Below are 23291 nucleotides of genomic sequence, written 5' to 3' on the forward strand. Positions count from 1 at the left end.
GAAGTTGGGTGACTTGGTAGATTTGGGATTCATCCACTCAGAGGTAGTAGTTGAAGCCATGGGAGTAGATGAACCCCCCAAAGGAGTAAGTTCAAAGTGAGGACACAGAAAAGAGCATTTAGGGAACCCCACAGCTAGGAAGAGGAAGGCGAGGAAGAACCGATGACGAAGATTGAGAAGACTCAACCAGAGAGGAACGGGGAGAACCAGGAGAGAAATCTGTCAGAAAAATTAAGATTAAATAGTTTTCCAAGAGAAGGGAGTGATTCACCGTGATTCTGTTGTATTTTCCAAAGGGCTTAAGATGCAAATGCCCTGAACTAATAAATACCATTAGTACACTTACTCCTTATAGTCGGGTCCCTGTTTTCAGGCCTGCTCTCCCAAGTGTTGAGTTCAGTGCTTTGCATGCAGTAGATGCTGAATAAATAGGATTGAATGATTAATTGATTTCTCTGGACCTCAGTTTCCGTCCCATACCATCTTGAGCTCTCTTAGATCTTAGGTTAGAGAAGCCATGCTGGAAAAAGGGAAAGGAGGGAGAGTCTGCAGACCTTCAGCATTCAAAACATAGAAATTGATGCCATTCTTGGTCACCAACTAAGAAAAAGGAAAGCAAAGTCACGCTACTTTAGTTATTAATTTCAGTGAGAAGCATAGGGGTTGTGGATGGATGAAAGATCCAAACAGAATCAGTGTAAGTTCGTTGTGGGCAGGGAATGTGTCTGTTTATTGTTGTAGTGTACTTTCCCAAGTGCTCTGAACACAGTAAATGCACAGTAAGTACGACTGCCTGACTGAATGAATTGGAGAAACTACCATTCCAATGAAAGCTCCCCTTTTCCATTTCTAATAAATTGTCCTCAATTTCCAGCCTTCATCAATCAGTCAAGCAATGTATTTATCAAGAGCTTACATATAAGCAAACAATCCTAACTTCTGGCTAAGCTTGATTTTTCTGACAGAGTTCTCTCCTGTTTTCCCCTTACCTCTCTGGCTGAGTCTTCTCAGTCTCCCTCATCGATTCTTCCTCATTCATTCAACGTATTTATTGAGCGCTTACTGTGTGCAGAGCACTGTACTAAGCACTTGGGAAGTACAAGTTGGCAACATATAGAGACGGTCCCTACCCAACAGTGGGTTCACAGTCTAGAAGGGGAAGACAGACAACAAAACAAAACATATTAACAAAATAAAATAAATAGAATAAATATGTTTCCTCACCTTCCTCTTCCTAGCCGTGGGGTTCCCTAAATGCTCTGTGCTGTGTCCCCACTCTCCTCACTTTGCATATACTTCCTCTTGAGGTTCGTCTACTACCATGGCTTCAACTTCCACCTCTATGTGGATGAATCCCAAATCTACCAAGTCACCCAGCTTCTCTCCTTCTCTGTAATCTCAACGTCGCCTTATCAATCAGCGGCATTTATTGAGGGCTTAGTAAGCAGAGCACTGAACTAAGGACTCAATAAAAATGACAGACATTAGGGTTTCTTGTCAGCTGAAGATAGCTCTTGATAATAATAATAATAATAATGGCATTTATTAAGCACTTACTATGTGCAAAGCACTGTTCTAAGCGCTGGGGAGGCTACAAGGTGATCAGGTTGTCCCATGGGGGGCTCACAGTCTTCATCCCCATTTTCCAGATGAGGTAACTGAGGCCCAGAGAAGTGAAGTGACTTGCCCAAAGTCACCCAGCTGACAATTGGCAGAGCTGGGATTTGAACCCATGACCTCTGACTCCAAAGCCCGGGCTTTTTCCACTGAGCCACGCTGCTTCTCTGGTGACATCTTCTTGATGGCATCTTCTCCTACTCCCCTAGACTCGCTGGGAAAGGAAGAGGCGCTTCCTTCTCACACCCCAATTCTGCTTTCTCACCATTCCACCTCTCCCACCCCTTTCTGTCCCTCCGTATCATCCACCTCTCCCACCCATTCCAGAGTCGAGCAACAGTCTTCTGCCGCCCTCCCACGTCCCACCTCCAACTTCTTTAACAATTTCGATCCCTTTCTCACATTCCACCTCTCTCCTTGCCCACATTGATCCTTGGGGACTTCTGTAGCCCCAAAGATGTTGCCGATGACCCTTCCTCTGCCCGCCTTCTATCACTCCTCAACTGCGCTGACCTCCTGCTCCACCCCACTTCACCCACTCACCAACTTGGAAGCACGCTTGATCTCATCACCTCTAGCCCCTGCCCAGTCTCTACCCTCACCAACTCTGAAATCTCTCCATCTGACCACAACCTGCCTTCTCTCCCATACACCACGTTCGGAAGCTATTAGTGATCTGGAGATGCTTCTCTGGGACTGTTGCATGGAGAGAAGGAATTGTCTTGTAGTGCCCACATCAAGAGTTGGGCATATCAGGGTCTGTTCTGCCGTATGATGCTCGAGGAGACACTAACTAGGCCAGCCCTGATGCCATAGCCCTCTTCCATCACAATCATTCATTAAACTGTTGTAATCAGTCATCAAGGGCTTTAAATGGTGGATAATAATAATTATAGTATTTGTTCAGAGCTTACTACGTTTCAGGCACTGTACTAAGCACTGGGGTGTATACAAGCAAATAGGGTTGGACACAGTCCCTGTCCAACGTAGGGGTCACGGTCTCAATCCCCATTTTACAGATGAGGTAACTGAGGCACAGAGAAGTGAAGTGACTTGCCCAGGGTCACACAGCAGATAAGCGGCAGAGCCGGGATTAGAACCCATGACCTCTTGACTCCCATTCATTCATTCAATCGTATTTATTGAGCACTTCCTGTGTGCAAAGCACTGTACTAAGTGCTTGGGAAGTACAAATCGGCAACATATAGAGACGTTCCCTACCCAACAGTGGGCTCACAGTCTAGAAGGGGGAGACATGTCCTTGCCCATGTCCATGCTCTATCCACTATGTCATGCAGCTTCCCACTTTATTTGAATTTCCTGGGCGTAACTCAGTGGAAAGAGCACAGACTCTGGAGTCAGAGGTCATGGGTTCAAATCCCAGCTCTACCAATTGTCAGCTGACTTTGGGCAAGTCACTTAAATTCTCTGTGCCTTAGTTACCTCATCTTTAAAATGGGGATTAAGACTGTGAAGCCCCTGTGGGACAACCTGATCGCCTTGTAACCACCCCAGCGCTTTGCACATAGTAAGCGCTTAATAAATGCCATTCTTCTTCTTCTTCTTCTTCTTCTTCTTCTTCTTCTTCTTCTTCTTCTTCTTCTTCTTTCTTCTTTCTTCTTTCTTCTTCTTCTTTCTTCTTTCTTCTTTCTTCCATGATCTGTTTTGTACTAGTTATTAGAGAGAAATGATATGCTCTTGCCTGCAGAGATATTGGAAAGCACCCTGGAACTGGGAATGAAACGTCTGGGATGGGAACTGGGAATGAAGAGTCTGGGATGACTAGAGGGCAATTCTGCCTTTCAGGATTTCTTCCAGGGTGAGGACTGCAAGTTTCACGGTTGTTGGCTTTTGATTTCTCAAACAATGAAATGTCATCAGTTTAAAAGTTTGGAGAGGAGCTTCATACATAAATACTTGTGGTGTGAGAATGCAAGAAATTCCGTATTAGAACAATAATGATAGCAGTACTGATAATCCTGAAGCTATTTGTTACGTGCTTACTATGAACCAAGCACTGTACAAGAACTAGTGTAGATACAAGATAGTCATGTTGGATCCCATCTCCGAGGGACTAATACATATAATGTGATTTTGCCTAGACTTTTAAAGCATGCTATGTTACATTATCCAGTCAGAATAAATTTTCTCCCTAATTTTTTGGTTTCTTCTATTTTTGGTACGCATGCAGCAAGCAATCATAGTTATCATGTAAAATAGTGAAAAACTCTTCTTGTGATGATCTTTTATGCTGGAAAAATCCGAAGTCCCTGACTAGGAAATACTAAGGTGAAATTATGATGTGTATGTAGCGTGGCTCAGTGGAAAGAGCACGGGCTTTGGAGTCAGAGGTCATGGGTTCAAATCCCGGCTCCGCCAATTCTCAGCTGTGTGACTTTGGGCAAGTTACTTCACTTCTCTGGGCCTCAGTTACCTCATCTGTAAAATGGGGATTAAGACTGTGAGCCCCCCGTGGGACAACATGATCACCTTGTAACCTCCCCAGCGCTTAGAACAGTGCTTTGCACATAGTAAGTGCTTAATAAATACCATCATTATTATTATGTATGCACACACATACATAAAAACATTTATTTTTAGCAGTGCATTACTGTCCAATTATTTATTACTCATCCACCTTTAAAATTGTCTCTTGGTTTTCTAAGATAACTTTTTAATTGAGGAAATTAGGATGTTGCCATCTCCCATAATTCATCTGTGTGTTTGTGTGTGGGTGTGTGTGTTGACTTGTGTAAGCATAAGGAAAGCCGTTGAGTTCCTGAAGATGAGTACTTGCCTTCCAAACACCCTGATAAACACCACCTCTAGATTCCTTCTGCTTTGTAGCAAAGGTAGCGATATAGTTCAGCCGATCTTCATACCATGTGGTCATGTTGTAATTCCGCACCATGGGATCATGAAAGGTACAGAGGCCCGGTGCTGATCTTTTTCTCAAATCTAAGAACAAACCTTACTCTTTACACGGTAATTGCCGCTACTTCCACTGAGGTTTTGACGTCAAGGTTGTCCCCTCTGTCTTCTTTCCTGTGTACCTTTGTATTACAGTAAAAGAATCCTGTATGAGTATATCAATAATAGCGTAAAGGGAATAATGCTTATTACTGTATTTTGCTGTACATATTTACTATTCTATTTATTTTATTTTGTTAATATGTTTTGTTTTGTTGTCTGTCTCCCCCTTCTAGACTGTGAGCCCGTTGTTGGGTAGGGACCGTCTCTATATGTTGCCAACTTGTACTTCCCAAGCGCTTAGTACAGTGCTCTGCACACAGTAAGCACTCAATAAATACGATTGAATGAATGAAAGCGACTGAGTTGTGAGAGGACAAGCCAATGACACATCTTAGCATTTTAGGTACTTCAGATTTTTCCAACTACATAGAGATTTATGCTTGAATCATCTCAGGCACATTAGCCTATACAGACTCTTTAGGTCCCCCAAATTGTGAAGTTGTGGTTGAAGAACTTGGCAAATTTAGGATACTTGCATGAACCACAAGTGAGGACCCCTCTCCTCCCTCTCATTCCTTCCCATGGTTTCTCCCCATCCCCAGCTAGAAACCGTAAGGCAGTGTGGCCTAGTGAAAGAAAACCCCAGGCCTGGGAATCAGAGGACCTGGGTTCTAATCCTGGCTCTGTGACTTGTCTGCTGTGTTACCTTGTGCATGTCACTTAGCATCTCTGAATTTCCTCAACTGGAGAGTCACTACTTGCTCTCCCTCCCCCTTTGACTGTGAACCTGTTTTGGAATAGGGATGGGGTCTGACATGATTGACATGTGTATCCCCCAGCGTTTATTAATCAACCATATTTACTGCGTGCTTACTGTGTGCAAAGCACTGTACTAAGCACGTGGGAGAATACAATGCAACAGAATTAGCAGACACATTCCCCCAGCCCGTAGTGATCTTACAGACTAGAGGGGGAGACAGACATTAATAGGAATGAATAAATAATTTATAGTATATAATTTAAAGCTGTGTATATAAGAGCTGTGAGGTTGGAGGTGGGGCTCATATCAAGTTTCCAAAGGTCACAGATTGAAGTTCATAGACGATGCAGAAGGGAGAGGGGCCTGGGAAAAGAGGGCTTAATTGGGGAAGGCTTCTTGGAGGAGATGTGACCTAAATAATACTTGGAAGGTGGTCTGCCGTACGTGGAGGAGGAGGGAGTTCCAGGCTAGGAGGAAGGCACGGGAAAAAGGTCGGTGGTGAGACAGACTAGATTAGGACACAGAGCTAGAGGAGCGGCATGTGTGAGCCGAGCTTTAGAAGGAGATGAGTTATATGTATTTATGTTTGTACGTATTCATTACTCTATTTTACTTGTACATATCTATTCTATTTATTTTATTTTGTTAATATGTTTTGTTTTGTTCTCTGTCTCCCCCTTCTAGACTGTGAGCCCACTGTTGGGTAGGGACCGTCTCTATATGTTGCCAACTTGTACGTCCCAAGCGCTTAGAGCAGTGCTCTGCACACAGTAAGCGCTCAATAAATACGATTGATTGATTGATAGGTAGGAGGAGACGAGCTGATCAAGTGCTTAAGTGATTAAGTACAATGTAAGGAGTTTCTGTTTGAGGCGGAGTTGAATGGGCGACTACTGGGAGGTTTTGAGGAGCAGGGAGATAGGAACTGAATGTTGATGATGCAGCAGAGTGAAGCATGGATTTGAGTGGGAAGAGACAGGAGGATGAGGCAGATACAGTAGTCAAGATGGGATAGGAGAAGTAATAATAACAATAATTATTATTATAGAATTAATTAAGTTTTTACTTGAGGTAGCAGGCACTATCCTAAGCGCTAGGGTGGAAACCAGCAAATCGAGTTGGACCCAATTCCTGTCCCCTATGGGGCTCAAGGTCTTAATCCCCATTTTACAGATGAGGTAACTGAGGCCAAGAGAAGTTAATTGATTTGCCCAGGGTCACACAGCAGACAGGTGGAGGAGCTGGGATTCGAACCCGTGACCTCATGACTCCCAAGCCCGTGCTATCCACTGTGCTGTGCTCCTTCTCTTACTTGGATCAGTGCTTGGATCAGCACGGTAGCAGTTTGTATGAAGAGGAAAGGGAAGATTTTAGCCATGTTTTGAAGGTAGAACAGCGCTCGACATATAATAAGAGCTTAATGAATACCATACGAATAAAAATAATAATCACCATTTGATTGGACAAAGACTTTTGCAGTCTACCTTTCCTGGCTCAGAATTCCTAGGATCCTTCATTCATTCAATCGCATTTATTGGACGCTTACTGTGTGCAGAGCACTGTACACAGAAGCAGCGTGGTTCAGTGGAAAGAGCCCGGGCTTTGGAGTCAGAGGTCAGGGGTTCGAATCCCGGCTCCACCACGTGTCTGCTCTGTGGCCTTGGGAGCCTCAGAGCCTCAGAGCCTCAGTTACCTCATCTGTAAAATGGGGATGATAACTGTGAGCCCCATGCGGGACAACCTGATCACCTTGTATCCCCCCCAGTGCTTAGAACAGTGCTTTGCACATAGTAAGCGCTTAACAAATGCCATCATTATTATTATTATTATTATTATTATTATTATTCTCTGTGCCTCAGTGACCTCATCTGTAAAATGGGGATTAAGACTGAGAGGCCCCTGTGGGACAACCTGATCATCTTGTAACCTCCCCAGCGCTTAGAACAGTGCTCTGCACATAGTAAGCGCTTAATAAATGCTAGCATAATTATTATTATTACTAAATGCTTAGAGCACTTTTTGTGTTCATTGTTCTTTCACTTTCAAAATCTCTTTTGATTGGGCCAATAGTCACAATTCCAACTGGAGTGCCAACAGTGTGTTTGCTCTTCACTTCCCTTGTTTTTGTAATCGTATTTGTTAAGCGTTTACTCTGTCCCAGGCAGTACTGGGATAGATAGAAGCTAATTGGGTTGGATACAGTCCCTGTCCCCCATGGGGCTCACAATCTTAATCCCCATTTTACAGATGAGGTAACTGAGGTACAGAGAAGTGAAGTGACTTGCCCTAGGTCACAGAGCAGATAAGTGGCGGAGTTGGGATTTCAACCCAGGTCCGTGCTCTATCCACTAGGCCGTGCTGCTTCCCAGTAATTGATTTAATCCTGCACAAATTCCAGGTAAAAGACGGTTTCTAAAGGGCAGAGAATAGTGGGAAAATATGTAAGTGGATTATTATCCTTGTTTTGTTATTATTATTATTATTATGTTAAGCACTTACTATGTGTCAGGCACTGTGCTATGCTCCGGGATAGATACAAGTTAAGCAGATAAGACACAGTCTTTGTCCCATATGAGGTTCACATTCTAAGGGTGTAGAAGCAAACCATGTGACTTGAGCCTTTTTAGAGTGTTTCTGCCTTTGTGTTGTTAACTGTTCTAAGTGAAATAACCACATAACAACTGGTCTCAAAGAGGTTGCTATAGAGGCAGTGCAAGGAAGGTTCCTTCTCTCCCAATTTAACCTACTGGATAAATTTGCCAGAATTTCAGTGAAGGAGAGAGACCCAAGAAGCAGAGGAAATTTGGGACCTTTTCTGGGGTTATTATTCATTGTCCATCTACTGATTTCCTTCTTCCGCAGGGTGGATTGCTATTTTAGGAGCCCTGTGGCTGCTGGTTTTGGCTGACACCCACGATTTCGAGATGATTCTCCACAGAGTGGAATGGGCCACACTTCTGTTCTTTGCTGCACTGTTTGTCCTCATGGAGGTAAGGATAATGTGGCAAACCTTGTTTTCAGCTTGTGGCCCGCACCCCCGCTCCCGCACGTCTCACTGTGGGCCATGGGCAAGTAGCAGAAGAAGGTGGAACGTGGAGCAGAATACCTTGCATGAGAAAACGGCAGAACCGATTTTAATACTTGGGGTTTGTAGGTCAGTCCCGGGAAGACCAAATGGATTTCTGATACTGGATGTGTGGACATTTCAGTCCACTCATCGACAAACTGGGCTCAAGTCCTGAGGCCATATTTCCTATCTAGACAAAAGCACCTACAGCATGAAAAGAAATCCATTTTACAATGAAAAACTTTGTTGAGGGGTAGAGAAGGGGGGGTATCCACATGCCTGAGTTGTTTTTCCAGAATTAGTGATGGTTTGGACCAAGCCATCCACACTCTCTTCCCTGCCCCTGCACTAGATAGGTTCGATGTTTGTCTTTTGTGATAGGTCCTGTTCCCATAGCCATGTAGACATTTAGAGACAGCCTCCTCTGATCTCCCTGGTGGAGTGAGGATGATCCTTCAGTGTCCAAACAGAAAGTTGTGTTTGGAAAGAAAAGGCCGCTAACAATCCCAACTGGGGGATACATGAATGATTCATAAAGAACCTGATAAATAGCAGGACATTTTGCTTTTGAAATGTTCAAGGCTGAGTTTTTTAATGAACTATCTGTCATGGCGCTTACTGTTTTCCTCCCACCTTGCTGTGACACCGCTATTAGGCCGATGTTTTAACTCTTTCAAATGCTTAATAGCAGCTTTCACCAAAAAACCCAGGCTTTTCTAGTCTGTAGCCATCTCGCCTGCTGTTTACATGTAAAAAATTCATTTTTAAAGACTCATTTCATATTCAGTTAGCTTTTGCATCAAATTAACAGAAGACTCTGTTGTGTAAAGAGCCATCATTTTCATTATTTTGACATTCTCCTCTCTAAAGAAACAAATGACATCTGGATAACTAGAGAGGGCAGGCTTGGGAGTTAAATAAAGGTAAATACTGCATTTTCCAAATGCAGACAGACCTGAAACACTGTTGTTTCTAATAAATTGAAAGAGCAAACAAACTCTTGCTTTCTCTTTACTCTCCATCTTTCTGTCTTTTACTTCTGTGTGTGTGTAAGTGCTTAGTACAGTGCTCTGCAGACAATAAGCACTCAATAAATACAATTGAATATTAAAGTGAGAGGGAGAGAGAGTGTGTGAGTGGGTGTATTTGGTCTCGGGGCATTTCTGTATTTATTAAGTGCTTGAATCAGTCTGATTGAGGGTTTCCTCTGTGCCTCAATGTGGCTAGTTACCTATGTCTTTGGTAGCCCCAGAGGTAGGGCTGCAAGCCAGGGAAGGGCTCAGGCTTGGACTTGAAGAAAAATAAAAATGCCAATAAAATATTGGCCCCAGGACAAGGGACATCCTGGGGCTGGAGGGACACAGTCTGGGGCCTGGGGTTGGGATGTGGGCATGGAGTGTGTAAACTCCTTGAAGTTGGAGATAATGTCTACCACCTCTATTATATTTTACTCTAAGTTCTTATTACAGTCAATAATGTAAGCGTGGATTAGTGGAAAGAGCACGGGCTTGGAAGTCAGAGGACATGGGTTCTAATCCTGGCTCCGTCACTTGTCTGCTGTGTGATCTTGGGCAAGCCACTTGACTTCTCTGTGCCTCAGTTCCCTCATCTGTAAAATGGGGATTGAGTCTGTGAGCCCCAGATGGGACAACCGGATTACCTTGTATCTACCCCATTGCTTACAACAGTGCTTGGCACACAGTAAGTGCTTAACAAATAGCATTATTATTATTATTCAGTAAGTTCTCAATAACTATTAGTGATTGATTGAAAGTTCAGGAAAAACCCCTTGGAGGAGAGGGGGGAAATTTTTAGAGAGCAGAGAAGCAGCGTGGCTCAGTGGAAAGAGCCCGGGCTTTGGAGTCAGAGGTCATGGGTTCGAATCCCGGCTCTGCCACTTGTCAGCTGTGTGACTTTGGGCAAGTCACTTGACTTACTTCAAGATTCGTAGTGCCGGGAAAAGGGAGTGGGGAAGTAGGGTTCTCTTCCTCTCGACCAGATAGAACAGAAGTCACTCTGTGCCTCAGTTACCTGATCTGTAAAATGGGGATTAGTTCTGTGAGCCCCACGTGGGACAACTTGATTACCTTATATCTACCCCAGCGCTTAGAACAGTGCTTTGCACATAGTAAGCACTTAATAAATGCCATTATTATTATTATTATTATTATTATGAATGTTTGGGTGTGGGGCAGGGAGTAGAAGTGGATGAGAACCGGGCTGGGATGACGTAGGTTTAACTTGTTGCCAGCCAGAGTTGACAGCACATAATGGACACTTTATTTCATGGGGATAAGCACCGTTTAAAAAGCCCTCATTGAATTGTAGGAAAAATAAAACTACTACTTGGATTTTTGGGTGGAATTGGCTAAGGGCTCTTACTGAGCCGGAGAAAGAGAAAGAAAGGCCAACGCTTAGGGGGTCGGTGAGTGTTCTTGCTTCCTTGAAATATCCAATCCTGTTGCCCAGGCTGAAAAATGTCATTTCCTGGCCCCATTCCATACTGTGCTGCGGTATCCTGGGGTCATCAGGGTTCGGTGGTTGTTCACCTTTTCTGAGATTCCTGGGGAGTTCAGCCTGATTGGAGCCTCCCCATATCACCACCTTTCCGGTCCACGTGGGTCCCCAAGAGCGGAGAAGCAGCCTGGCTAAGTGGATAGAGCACGGGCCCGAGAGTCAGAAAGGACCTGGGTTCTAATCCTGGCTCTGCCGCTTGTCTGCTGTGTGACCTTGGGCAAGACACTTAACTTCTCTGTGCCTCAGTTACCGTAAAATAAGGATTAATATTGTAAGCCCCTTTAGGGAAATGGACTGTGTCTAGAGAAGCAGCTTGGCTCAGTGGAAAGAGCCCGGGCTTTGGAGTCAGACGTCATGGGTTCAAATCCCGGCTCTGCCACTTGTCAGCTGGGTGACTTTGGGCAAGTCACTTAACTTCTCTGGGCCTCAGTTCTCTCATCTGTAAAATGGGGGTTAAAACTGTGAGCCCCCCGTGGAACAACTTGATCACCTTGTAACCTCCCCAGCGCTTAGAACAGTGCTTTGCACATAGTAAGCGCTAAATAAATGCCATTATTATTATTATTATTATTATTATTATTATTATTATTATTCTCTGTGCCTCAGTTCCCTCATCTGTAAAATGGGGATTAAGACTGTGAGCCCCCCGTGGGACAACCTGATCACCTTGTAACCTCCCCAGTGCTTAGAACAGTGCTTTGCACATAGTAAGCGCTTAACAAATGCCATCATTATTATTATTATTCTACCCCAGCAGAATAATGCCTGACACGTAGTAAGCACTTAAATACCATTTTAAAAAAGATGACCGAGGAATCGTCTTTCAACTTGCAACATAATCAGCTGTTTGGATTTAGTGAATGTGAAACCAAGGTCTCCTGAGGTTCTGGAAAAGGAGATTCGTAATGCTGGGAACCGGAGTGGGGAAGTAGGGTTGTCTTCCTCTCGACCTGGTAGAACAGAAGCTTCCTCCAGGATAAGATGGTGAGCTTTGCTGAATTTTAGAGTGTTGCATGCTCTTCCGGATCGTAGAGCAAAGAAACCCACCTATCCCCACCTCTACCGATAGCTTCCTTAATTCTCCGGGTGTAGCAGGATCTTTTTCTCACCCGAAAAACCTCCCTGGAGGAAATACTGATCTGTTTCCCTTCATGATGGCTTCCCAGTGGATGAGAAAGGGACCTCTTGGGAGGTTTCTTTTTACAGTGGGAGCAGCACAGCCTGGAGGAAAGAGCACAGGCCTAGGAGTCAAAGGAGCTGGGTTCTAATCCCACTTCTTCCACTTTTCAGCTGTGTTTCCTCAGGCAAGGTGCTTAACTTCTCTATGCCTCAGCTGCTAAATGGGGATTCAGTTCCTATTCTTTCACCTATTTAGACTGTGAGCCGTATACGTGAGACCTAATTATCTTGCATCTCCCCTGTGCCTCGTACAGCACTTGGCACATAGTAAGTACTTAACAACCGCAATTATTATTACTAAAGTGAAAGCGCCTTCTTTTGTCAGCTTGCTATCTTGCCCTTGTTTCTTTTGATTCCTTCTCTCCTTTCAGTTTTTCACTTCATCTCTGTCCTAAATCAGGTCCATGAGCACTTACTATATGCCGAGCACTGTAGTGAGCGTTTGGGAGTTGGTAGAGACTTTCACTGACCACAAGGAGCTTACAGTCTTGGGCAGAGCTGGGTTACTGGGCAGGATGTTGTACTCAGCCCACCCAATATCAGCGGGAGGAAGAAGAAGTAAACAGAGGCACCTTCTAGTTTATGGGAGGCAGGCTTCAGAGAGAGGGGGAGGAGGCAAGCGGGGAAACCCCTGGCTTTGAGCGAAGGAGTCGTCCTTTCTGCTTCAACTTACACGTCATCCAGAACTGACCCTTGTGCAGCACGGGGCCATCAGGACCCCAATTCTGGCATTGGGCATGCTATTGACATTGGGGCAGCAGGAGAAATTGGAGCTTACATTGCCAAGCTTGAAGAGATTTTTCATTTCTGTCAGTTCATCAATGGTATTTATAGAGCACTTACTGTGCGCAAAGCATCGTGCAATTTTGTTGGGATTGGGCTAACCACCGACCTCTGTTTTGGGGAATTTGGAATTCATTTGAAGTTAAGCACAGTAATATGAATCAGCATCGAGTCTCTGTCACTGCTGGCCAGCTGCTTCCTTTTCCAAGACTGTATTGCATGTTCTGTTAGTGACATATATTGGGTTCTGCACTTTATCAGAGGAGATAATAATAATAATAATAATAATAATAATAGCATTTATTAAGCACTTACTATGTGCAAAGCACTTTTCTAAGTGCTGGGGAGGTTACAAGGTGATCAGGTTATCCCACGTGGGGCTCACAGTCTTAATCCCCATTTTACAGATGAGGGAACTGAGGCCCAGAGAAGTTAAGTGACTTGCCCAAAGTCACACAGCTGACAAGTGGCGGAAACGGGATTTGAACCCGTGACCTCTGACTCCAAAGCCCATGCTCTTGGCACATGATATGATTAATTTTCCTTACTTGAAAATCGTGACGTAGTCCTTTCCCATATAACCTTCTCTCTCCAACATTCTGACAGTCTAAACCCGTGCTAAATTCTTCTCTTTCAGGCTTTGGCAAACCTTCACTTAATTGACTATATTGGAGAGCAGACCGCACTCCTGATAAAGGTACGTTTCAGTCCAGGATGTTCAGGAACATCATGGGAACAGAGGAAAAGTTTCACTGTTCTTTATATCTGGTTCAAAGGCCCAGCACGGGCAGCTGATTCACAGAAAGTGGTTGGAAGGAGTGTATTTTGACCACGAGCCTTTTCTAAGAAACAAGGATGACACTTTAGAATCAACGTAATTATAGACTTCTGCCCGCATTCCGGTGGCCATTAGGATGAAAGTATCAGCTGAAATAAAGTAACAGTGAACTCCTTTATAGCAAAGGCTCCGGAAAAGAGAATTTTCTGCTGGTCCTAATACCCCACTGGGTGTTAAAATATAACATGCCTTAACAGGCTGGAGTCCTACTATAATTGTTAATAATAGTATTTGTTTAGCACTTACTATACGCTAAGCAAGCACAAGGGTAAATACAATATAAGGAGATCAGACAAAGTCTTTGTCCCACAAGGGGATCACAGTTGATAGGGGAGGGAGAACAGGTATCTTAACCCCATTTTACAAATGAGACAACTGAGGCACAGAGGTTGTGTCTTGCCCAAGATCACTCAGCGGGCAGGCAGCTCTGTCTCCTGACTCCTCAGTCTATGATCTTTCCACTGAGCCATGCGGCCTCTCATTTCTCTCAGTTTTCTGCCCACAAACCCCCTCTTCATATTTGTTCCGGGAACAGATTCCGTAGTGGGTTCTTAGAGATCACCTTTTGGTGGCTTTCAGTGGTCTTTGGATTGTAAGAACTCTGGTGATTTTGAAGCCTCCCCCCGGGTAGTATTCCTCCATGAAAGCAAAGATTGCACCTAGAATAGCTGCTCCCAGCCTCGGAGTTGGAGGGGACACAACCTAAACTCCCTAAATTAAAGCAGCGTAGTTTAGTAGAAAGAGCACGGGCTGGAGAAGCAGAGGTTGTGGGTTCTAATTCCGGCTCTGCCACTTTTCAGCTGTGTCACTTCACTTCTCTGTGCCTCGGTTCCCTCACCTGTAAAACGGGGATTAAGACTGTGAGCCCCACGTGGGACCACCTGATTACCTCGTATCTACCCCAGTGCCTAGAACGGTGCTTGGCACATAGTAAGCGCTTAACAAATGCCATTGTTATTATTAAAGGATGTGGACTCCTCGGGATATTAACTTCCCTTTCCTTTCTGCAGGGTGTTCCTGAAGGGCAGCGCCTTGCGGTTGCCATTGTGCTAGTTGTTTGGGTCTCTGCCCTGGCCTCTTCCCTGATTGACAACATTCCGTTCACTGCCACCATGGTGAGTTGTAGGTCGGAAGTAGAGTTGATTGATACGCTTAGCCCAGATCTAACAACTAGTTGAGGCTGATCACTAGCCCCTGAGACTAACGCCAAGCTCAATTGCTGGAGAAATTGAAGGAATCCACTGGATTCTAGAATAGGCGTTATTCCTGTGTGGGAATTATCCATCCGTTCAGTCGTATTTACTGAGTGCTTACTGTGTGCAGAGCACTGTATTAAGTGCTTGGGAGAGTACAACAAAGCAATAAACAGACACATTCCCTGCCCACAGTGAGCTTACAGTCTAGAGAGGGGGAGACGGGCATTAATGAAAGTAAATAAATTACGGTTATGTACGTAAGTTTGAAACTTCTGATATGAGAGTAAAATAGGTGTAAGTTGGGGAGAAGAAAAATGAATTAATGAGGAATCAAAGATAATGCCCTGGTTACATGCTTCAGAAACAGGGATGATGATGTTGTTAGCAGTTGTGATGGGAAAGTTAGGTGGACAAGAGGAACTGGAAGGGAAGGGAATAATAGTAATAATAATGATGATGGTATTTGTTAAGCGCTTACTATGTGCAAAGCACTGTTCTAAGCACTGGGGGGATACAAAGTGATCAGGTTGCCCCACGTGGGGCTCACAGTCTTAATCCCCATTTTACAGATGAAGGAACTGAGGCACAGAGAAGTTAAGTGACTTGCCCAAAGTCACATAGCTGACAATTGGCGGAGCTGGAATTTGAACCCTTGATGTCTGACTCCAAAGCCCGGGCTGTTTCCACTGAGCCATGCTGCTTAAGGAGTTCAGTTTTATACATAGTGTGTTCGAAGTATTGGTGGAAAATTCATTCATTCATTCATTTAATCGTATTTATACAATCGTATTCAATAAATACGATTGAATGAATGAATGAATTTATTGAGCGCTTACTGTGTGCAGAGCACTGTACTAAGCGCTTGGGAAGTACAAGTTGGCAACATATAGAGACGGTCCCTACCCAACAGTGGGCTCACAGTCTAGAAGGGGTAGACACAGAACAAAACATATTAATAAAATAAAATAAATAGAATAAATATGTACAAATAAAATAAATAAATAGAGTAATAAATACATACAAACATATATACATATGCCTTGTGAGGAAGAGGAAATGCCATACTGCAGATGGGGAGAGAGGTTGGGACTCCAAAATATTTATCTGTATAAAGATTCATCAAGTCATATTTGTCTAACACTTACTGGAGTGCGGAGCACTACTAAGTGCTTGGAAGAGTACGATACAACAATAGGCACATTCCCTGCCAATGATGAGTTTATAGTCTAGAGGGGGAGACAGACATTAATATAAAGTACATAAGTGCTATGGGGCTGGGGAGCGGTTATGAATAAAGGGAGCAGTGAAGGGTAAATGCAGACGGGAATGGGAAAAGAAGAAAGGAGGGCAAAGTCAGGGAAGGCTTTTGGGAGGAGATGTACCTTCAATAAGGCCTTGAATGGGGGCAGAGTAATTGTTTGTCAGATTTGAGGAGGGAGGGCATTCCCGGCCAGAGGCAGGATGTGGGCGAGGGGTTGGTAGGGAGATAAGCGAGGACGAGAGACATCCTTCTGGACTGTGAGCCCACTGTTGGGTAGGTACTGTCTCTATATGTTGCCAACTTGTACTTCCCAAGCGCTTAGTACAGTGCTCTGCATACAGTAAGCGCTCAATAAATACGATTGAATGAATGAATCGAGAAGGTTAGCATTAGAGGAATGTAGCGGGAAGCCTGGATTGTAGTAGCTGAGTAGTGAGTTGAGGTAGGAGTGGGCCAAGTGATTAAATGCTCTGAAGCTGATGATGAGGAGTATTTGTCTGTTGCGAGATGGGCTTCAGGAGTAGGGAAACATGTCCTAAACATGCCCCAGAATCAGCGTGGCCTAATGGATAGATCACAGGTCCGGGAGACAAAAGGACCTGGGTTCAAATCCCTGCTCCTCCACTTATCTGCTTGGGCAAGTCACTTGACTTATCTGTGCCTCAGGTGCGTCATCTGTAAAATGGGGATTGAGACTGGGAGCCCCACGTGGGACAGGGACTCTGTCCAACCCGATTGCCTTGTATCCACCCCAGTGCTTAGTACAGTGCCTGGCACATAGTAAGTGTTTAGCAAATGCCACCATTAATTAATTAACTAAACATTTTTGTAGGAAAATGATCTTGGTAGCAGAGTGAAGTATGGATTGGAGTGGTGAGAGACTGAAGGCTGGACACGGCCTAGAGGATACAGCACGGGTTTGGGAGTCAGAAGTACCTGGGTTCTAATCCCAGCTCTGCCATTTGTCTGCTGTGTGACCTTGGGCAAGTCACTTCACTTCTCTAAACCTCAGTTACCTAATCTGTAAAATAGGGAGGAAGACTGTGAGACCCATGTGTCCAGCCCAATTTACTAGTATCTACCTCAGCATTTAGTACAGTGCCAGGCACATAGTAAGTACTTAACAAATACCATAAAAAAATTAAAAGATGTTTGTTGAAACTTTGGGGACAGATGAGCTCTCAGGGGGAGTCAGGATACAGTGAAAAGAGGAGAGGGATTCAGAAAATAGTCTTGAGGGACACCCATGGATCGTGAGTGACAAGTGGAAGAGGATTGAAGGAATGAGTGGGGTGATTAAGGTACTGCTCAGACTGGCGTAGATATTGTAGCTAAACCCGACTCATCCTGTTGGTGCATTTCAAGATTTTAGTGTTTCATTACTCCCAGTGTATCTGTTTCTGAGCCTTCCCCTTACCTCCTCCACCTAAAGTCATATACTGTGAACCCGCTGTTGGGTAGGGACCATCTCTATATGTTGTCGATCTGTACTTCCCAAGCGCTTAGTACAGGGCTCTGCACACAGTAAGCGCTCAATAAATGATTGAATGCATGTGGCTCCAGACTGAGCCCCCTTTTTCCTCTCCTCCCCCGCCCTACCTCCTTTCCTCCCCACAGCACCTGTATATATGTCTATACAGATTTATTGCTCTATTTACTGTACTTGTACATATTTACTATTCTATTTATTTTGTTAATGATGTGCCTTTAGCTTTAATTCTATTTATTCTGACGACTTGACACCCGTCCACATTTTGTTTTGCTGTCCGTCTCCTTCTTCTAGACTGTGAGCCCATTGTTGGGTAGGGACCATCTCTATATGTCGCCAACTTGTCCTTCCCAAGCACTTAGTACAATGCTGTGCACACAGTAAGCGCTCAATAAATACGATTGAAAAGAGGAGCCAGTAAAAGAGACTGAAAGGTAGGAGGAGAACCAGGAGAAATCAGGATTGGATAATTCCTTCACAAAGAGTGTGTGGGCCATAATGTCAAAAGATTAAAGACCACTGAATTTGGGAAAGAGGAAGTCATTGGTGATCTTGAAGAGCATGTTTTAATGTAGATAAGGGGCGGGGGGAAACCAGATTTTAAAAGGTCAAGAAGGGAGAGTGTTACCAACTCTGTTATATTGTTATATTTTCCTCTCCTAAGCACTTAGTACAGTGCTCTGCATTCAGTGCTTAGCAGATATGATTGAGCCCGCTGTTGGGTAGGGAATGTCTCTATATGTTGCCAACTTGGACTTCCCAAGTGCTTAGTACAGTGCACTGCACACAGTAAGTGCTCAATAAATACGATCGAAGGAATGAATGAATGAATTTCCAAGAAAGTGGAGGTTTATTATAAAAAAAATTGGTGACTTTAATAGTAATAATAATAATAATGATGGCATTTATTAAGCGCTTACTATGTGCAGAGCGCTGTTCTAAGTGCTGGGGAGGTTACAGACCATGAGCCCGCTGTCGGGTAGGGACCGTCTCTATATGTTGCCAACTTGGACTTCCCAAGCGCTTAGTACAGTGCTGTGCACACAGTAAGCACTCAATAAGTACGATTGAATGAATATGATTGATTAATTGATTGAATTGGAGGAGAGGAGGTTGTCGAGTTATATTAAAGAATCAAGTCACAGCAATATTGTACCGCAGTTCCTGTAGTTAGCACCACCTGGTATGGTCCTTTCCCCCTGGGCACAAAGGTGTTCTTTTGTGTGAAGGACTTGACGAGTATCCAATCGCCTGGTTTGAGTTTGTGGCTCTGGTTCACGTCTGATTTTGTCTGGGCGTGTTGCACCTGTGAATATAAGGCTTTTAGACAGTTATTTAACAATTTACAATAATACAATAAGGCATTATCAGGAAGGACTGTGTTCCATGTTTCCCAGTCCACAGGAGGGGATGGAGGGAGGCCTCTGTTTTTCGCATAATTGTGTTCTGTTAACTGAAGAGATCCAAGGGAAGGTATTCCAGCCATTTTAATCGTGTTTCAGAGCATCGTTTTGCTAATTTATTATTCACCATCCCATTGTACCTTTCTACCAGGCCTGCAGTGGAAATGCTGCTTTATACCTAATACTTTACAGATATCTCTGACTAATTGCCCGGTAAAATGAGTCCTGCGGTCATTGTTGATACTGGCAGGTACTGTCATATAGGGGAATAAGTTCCTTTAAAAGGTGCTTAACTACGGATTTAGCATCTGCCTTTGCTCATAAGTATACTTTAGTCCGTTTGGCAAAAACATTTGCAACAACTGAAACATATTCATAATGACGGCATTTGAACGACATGAACGTGGCTATTTATTAAGGTCACCAGGGTGGCTAAGGAGCGACGGCATTTGAACAAAATGAACGAGGCTATTTATTAAGGTCTCCAGGGTGGCGAATGAGTGGCTTTTTGTACCTTCTGTGTTTTTCCGACATTTACACTACTGACAAAATCGAGCAAGTGCCGCTGTATAGTGCCGTAACCTTGAGAGATGAGGGTGCGAACCAAAGCTATGTCACAGATGCAGTCATCCCCTCCTTTGCTTGTGTGACCCAATCCATGGGCCAGAAAAGCGAGGTATGGGAGTACAATGAGAGGGGCTGTGGCGGCCATCAGGGGCAACTGAGAAGCCTGAAGGGGAGCGAACACAGCCTGCTGCTATCCAGGCAGACTGATCCGTGGTAGGGGCAGCATCCTGCAAATAAATCAAGTCATCCATAGTCCCCAAAGAGCATTCATGAATGGTAGAAAAAATCTGCAGTTCCAGGAGCAAAGGACTGCATCTCTACTGACAATATCTGCCAGAGCACCAAGCTAGCTCTCTTCCTTTTTTTTTTTAAATGGCATTTATTAAGCACTTACTATGTGCAAAGCACTGCTCTAAGCGCTGGGGAGGTTGCAAGGTGATCAGGTTGTCCTATAGGGGGCTCACAGTCAATCCCCATTTTACAGATGAGGGAACTGAGGCACAGAGAAGTTAAGTGACTTGCCCAAAGTCACACAGCTGACAATTGGCGGAGCCGGGATTCAAACCCACGACCTCTGACTCCAAAGCCCGGGCTCTTTCCCCTGAGCCACGCTCTTCCTCCCTTCAAAGCCCTACTGAGAGCCCACCTCCTCCAAGAGGCCTTCCCAAACTGAGCCCCCTTATTCCCCTCCTCCTTCCCATCCCCCCTTCCTTACCTCCTTCCCCTCCCCACAGCCCCTGTACATGTTTGTACAGATTTATTACTCTATTTATTTTACTTGTACATATTTACTATTCTATTTATTTTGTTAATGATGTGCATATAGCATTAATTCTGTTTGTTCTGACGACTTGACACCTGTCCACCTATTTTGTTTTGTTGTCTGTCTCCCCCTTCTAGACTGTGAGCCCGTCGTTGGGTGGGGACCGTCTCTATCTGTTGCCGACTTGTACTTCCCAAGTGCTTAGTACAGTGCTCTGCACACAGTAAGCACTCAATAAATATGAATTAATGAATGAATTTAAAGACACTGGGTTCAGCGTAGGGGTCACAGTTGTATGAGGCAAGCCCAAAAGCCCATACTTTGTTAATCAGGACAGGGCTAGGAGTTGGGTCTGGGACGGCAACAGGGGGGTCACAACCACGTGGGGAACGGCAACAGAAAGCGGCAAGCCTAAAACAGGGGTGGTGGGAAGCTCTCACTGCGTGGTGGTTATTGCACACAGACAAACGGGGAGGCTGACCACCACAGAATCCAGAGCTGGGCTGAAATTGGCAATGGGGTGAACGTGATCCCAGAGCTTCCGGACAAATTCCTCTGGAGTCAACTCATTCCATTCATGGAAAGCCCTGCTTGACTGCCCATGGGGGTCCTAAGAAAAGGGTCAGTGACAGGGCTTTCATTGTTTAACCCATAACATAGTGGACATTTCATGTTAAAGAATCATTTGATACAAAAGATCAATGTAACAAGCCAAGGTGAACAGAAAACCCCATTTTTTTGATCCACTAAATTTGTAATGCTCAACAATTTATTTTTTGTGTTTGTGTTTGTGTGTGTTTACAGCTGACCCCTTATCACAGACTGTTTAAGATTAAGAGAAGCAACCTGGCTCAGTGGAAAGAGCACAGGCTTTGGAGTCAGAGGTCATGGGTTCAAATCCTGGCTCCGCCAATTGTCAGCTGGGAGACCTTGGGCAAGTCACTTGACTTCCTCTGGGCCTCAGTTACCTCATCTGTAAAATGGGGATTAAGACTGTGAGCCCCATGGGGGACAACCTGATCACCTTGTCACCTCTCCAGTGCTTAGAATGGTGCTTTGCACGTAGTAAGCGCTTAATACATGCCATCATTATTATTATTATTATTATTATGCTGTCAGCCACCCAAGTTCCCAATGCCTGAGGCTAAAACCGCTGCTCTTCCTTCCCCAGGTACCTTTAAGGGGCCTGTTTCCTTGAGCTTTGTTTGGTTTTTTTTTAACCTTTAAAAAAAACCTGTCCTGTTGTGCGCTGTTCGGTTCTAATAGAGTCTGTACTTCTTCTTCCTGTTGTGCTGGACTGAAAGGGATCCACCCCAGGGGGCTGGTAGACCAGGGACCTTTTTCCGCTGAGGGATTTCAAAAGGATCACTTACCTGTCTGCGCTGTGAGGGTGGTCTTCTGTCAGGCGGGTCTCTCCCATGAGCTCATGTGGATTCTGGATGAAACCCCAAATGCCAGGTTCTCGTAGAAAGAATTAAGTTGCAGCATCATGGCACAAGGGGTTTCTTATTGTAATAGGAATACAGATCTGTACGGGTGAGGACAGAGTCTATTGCTCTGAAGCAAACTCAACCTCACCACCGAAAGGTGGGAAACATAGTTATAGTCTGTGGAGGGTGTGGTGTTCTCTCAATGCCGCACATCGTGTGTCGGTGCTTTAAATTGTATGATACAGTGGGTTCAATCAAGTGTGGCTGCGGTTTTCTTAACTGGGGAGAGGGGCAGGAGGGAAGGGTGGGGAGAGAGATGGATGTAAGATGTAATAATAACAAATAAATAATTATGGTATTTGTTAAGCGTGCCAAGCACTGTTGGAAAAGGCCAGTTAAATTAACTACAAAATAGAGTCTGAAAACAAAATGGAGCAGGGCTGGCTAAGAGTTGGTTTCCATGAGGAGAAGGCACCTGATGTATACAACCCATTCCAGGAGTTTGGGAAGAGGGGAATTTAGAGAGAGCTGATGGGTGCAGTGGGAATGATGGAATTTTTTTAGGGGGGAGACTAGAGTAGGTTTTAAAGCAGAGGGAAAGGAGCCATCAGAGTGAAAGTAATTTAAGATGGTACTTAGGGAGGGAAGAATAGAGTCATTGTTGTGATTTTGTGAGAGGCTATGGGGTCAGAGGCACAATCAAAGGTAGATTTTCAAAGCCAGTGGGAGATCACTCACTCAATCAATCAATCGTATTTACTGAACGCTTACTGTGTGCAAAGCACTGTGCTAAGTGCTTGGGAGAGTACCGCATAGTGGATAGAGCACTGGCCTGGGTGTCAGAAGGTCATGGGTTCTAATCCTGACTCTGCTACTTGTCTGCTGTGTGACCCTGGGCAAGTCACTTCACTTCTCTGTGCCTCTATTATCTCATCTGTAAAATGGTGATCAAGACTGTGAGCCTCATGTTGGGCAGGGACTGTGTCTAACCCAATTTGCTTGAATCCACCCAGGGCCTGGCACATAGTAAGTGCTTAACAAATACCGTAATTATTATTACAATATAACAGATACGTTCCCTGCCCACAACCAGGCGGGGGGGATAGAGGCATTAATATAAATAAATAAATTATGGATATGTACTTAAGTGCTGTTGGGTTGAGGTGGGAATGAATAAAGGAAGCAAATTGAGGTGACAGAGAAGGGAATGGGAGAAAAGGTAATGGGGGCTTAGTCAGGGAAGGCCTCTTGGAAAAGATATGCCTTCAATAAGGCTTTGAAGTTGGGGACAGTAATAGTCTGTTGGTTATTCTTTCATTCATTCAATCGTATTTAATGATAATAATGATAGCATTTATTAAGCGCTTACTATGTGCAAGGCACTGTTTTATTGAGCACTTACTGTGTACAGAGCACTGTACTAAGCGCTTGGGAAGTACAAGTTGGCA

At 44.4% G+C, this 23291-nt stretch overlaps 1 protein-coding gene across 1 annotated transcript in view; it reads left to right on the plus strand.

The window, feature by feature from the left end:
* OCA2 (OCA2 melanosomal transmembrane protein) overlaps positions 1 to 23291 on the plus strand; it is a 207786-nt gene that overhangs the window by 129629 nt on the left and 54866 nt on the right. The window contains exons 19-21 of the mRNA XM_038760386.1: positions 8213 to 8340; positions 13534 to 13593; positions 14745 to 14849. Of these exons, the coding sequence (XP_038616314.1) occupies positions 8213 to 8340; positions 13534 to 13593; positions 14745 to 14849 (293 nt within the window). The remainder of the gene's footprint in view (positions 1 to 8212; positions 8341 to 13533; positions 13594 to 14744; positions 14850 to 23291) is intronic.

The sequence above is a fragment of the Tachyglossus aculeatus genome, chromosome 18 (assembly GCF_015852505.1).
Source record: "Tachyglossus aculeatus isolate mTacAcu1 chromosome 18, mTacAcu1.pri, whole genome shotgun sequence".
Taxonomy (NCBI): domain Eukaryota; kingdom Metazoa; phylum Chordata; class Mammalia; order Monotremata; family Tachyglossidae; genus Tachyglossus; species Tachyglossus aculeatus.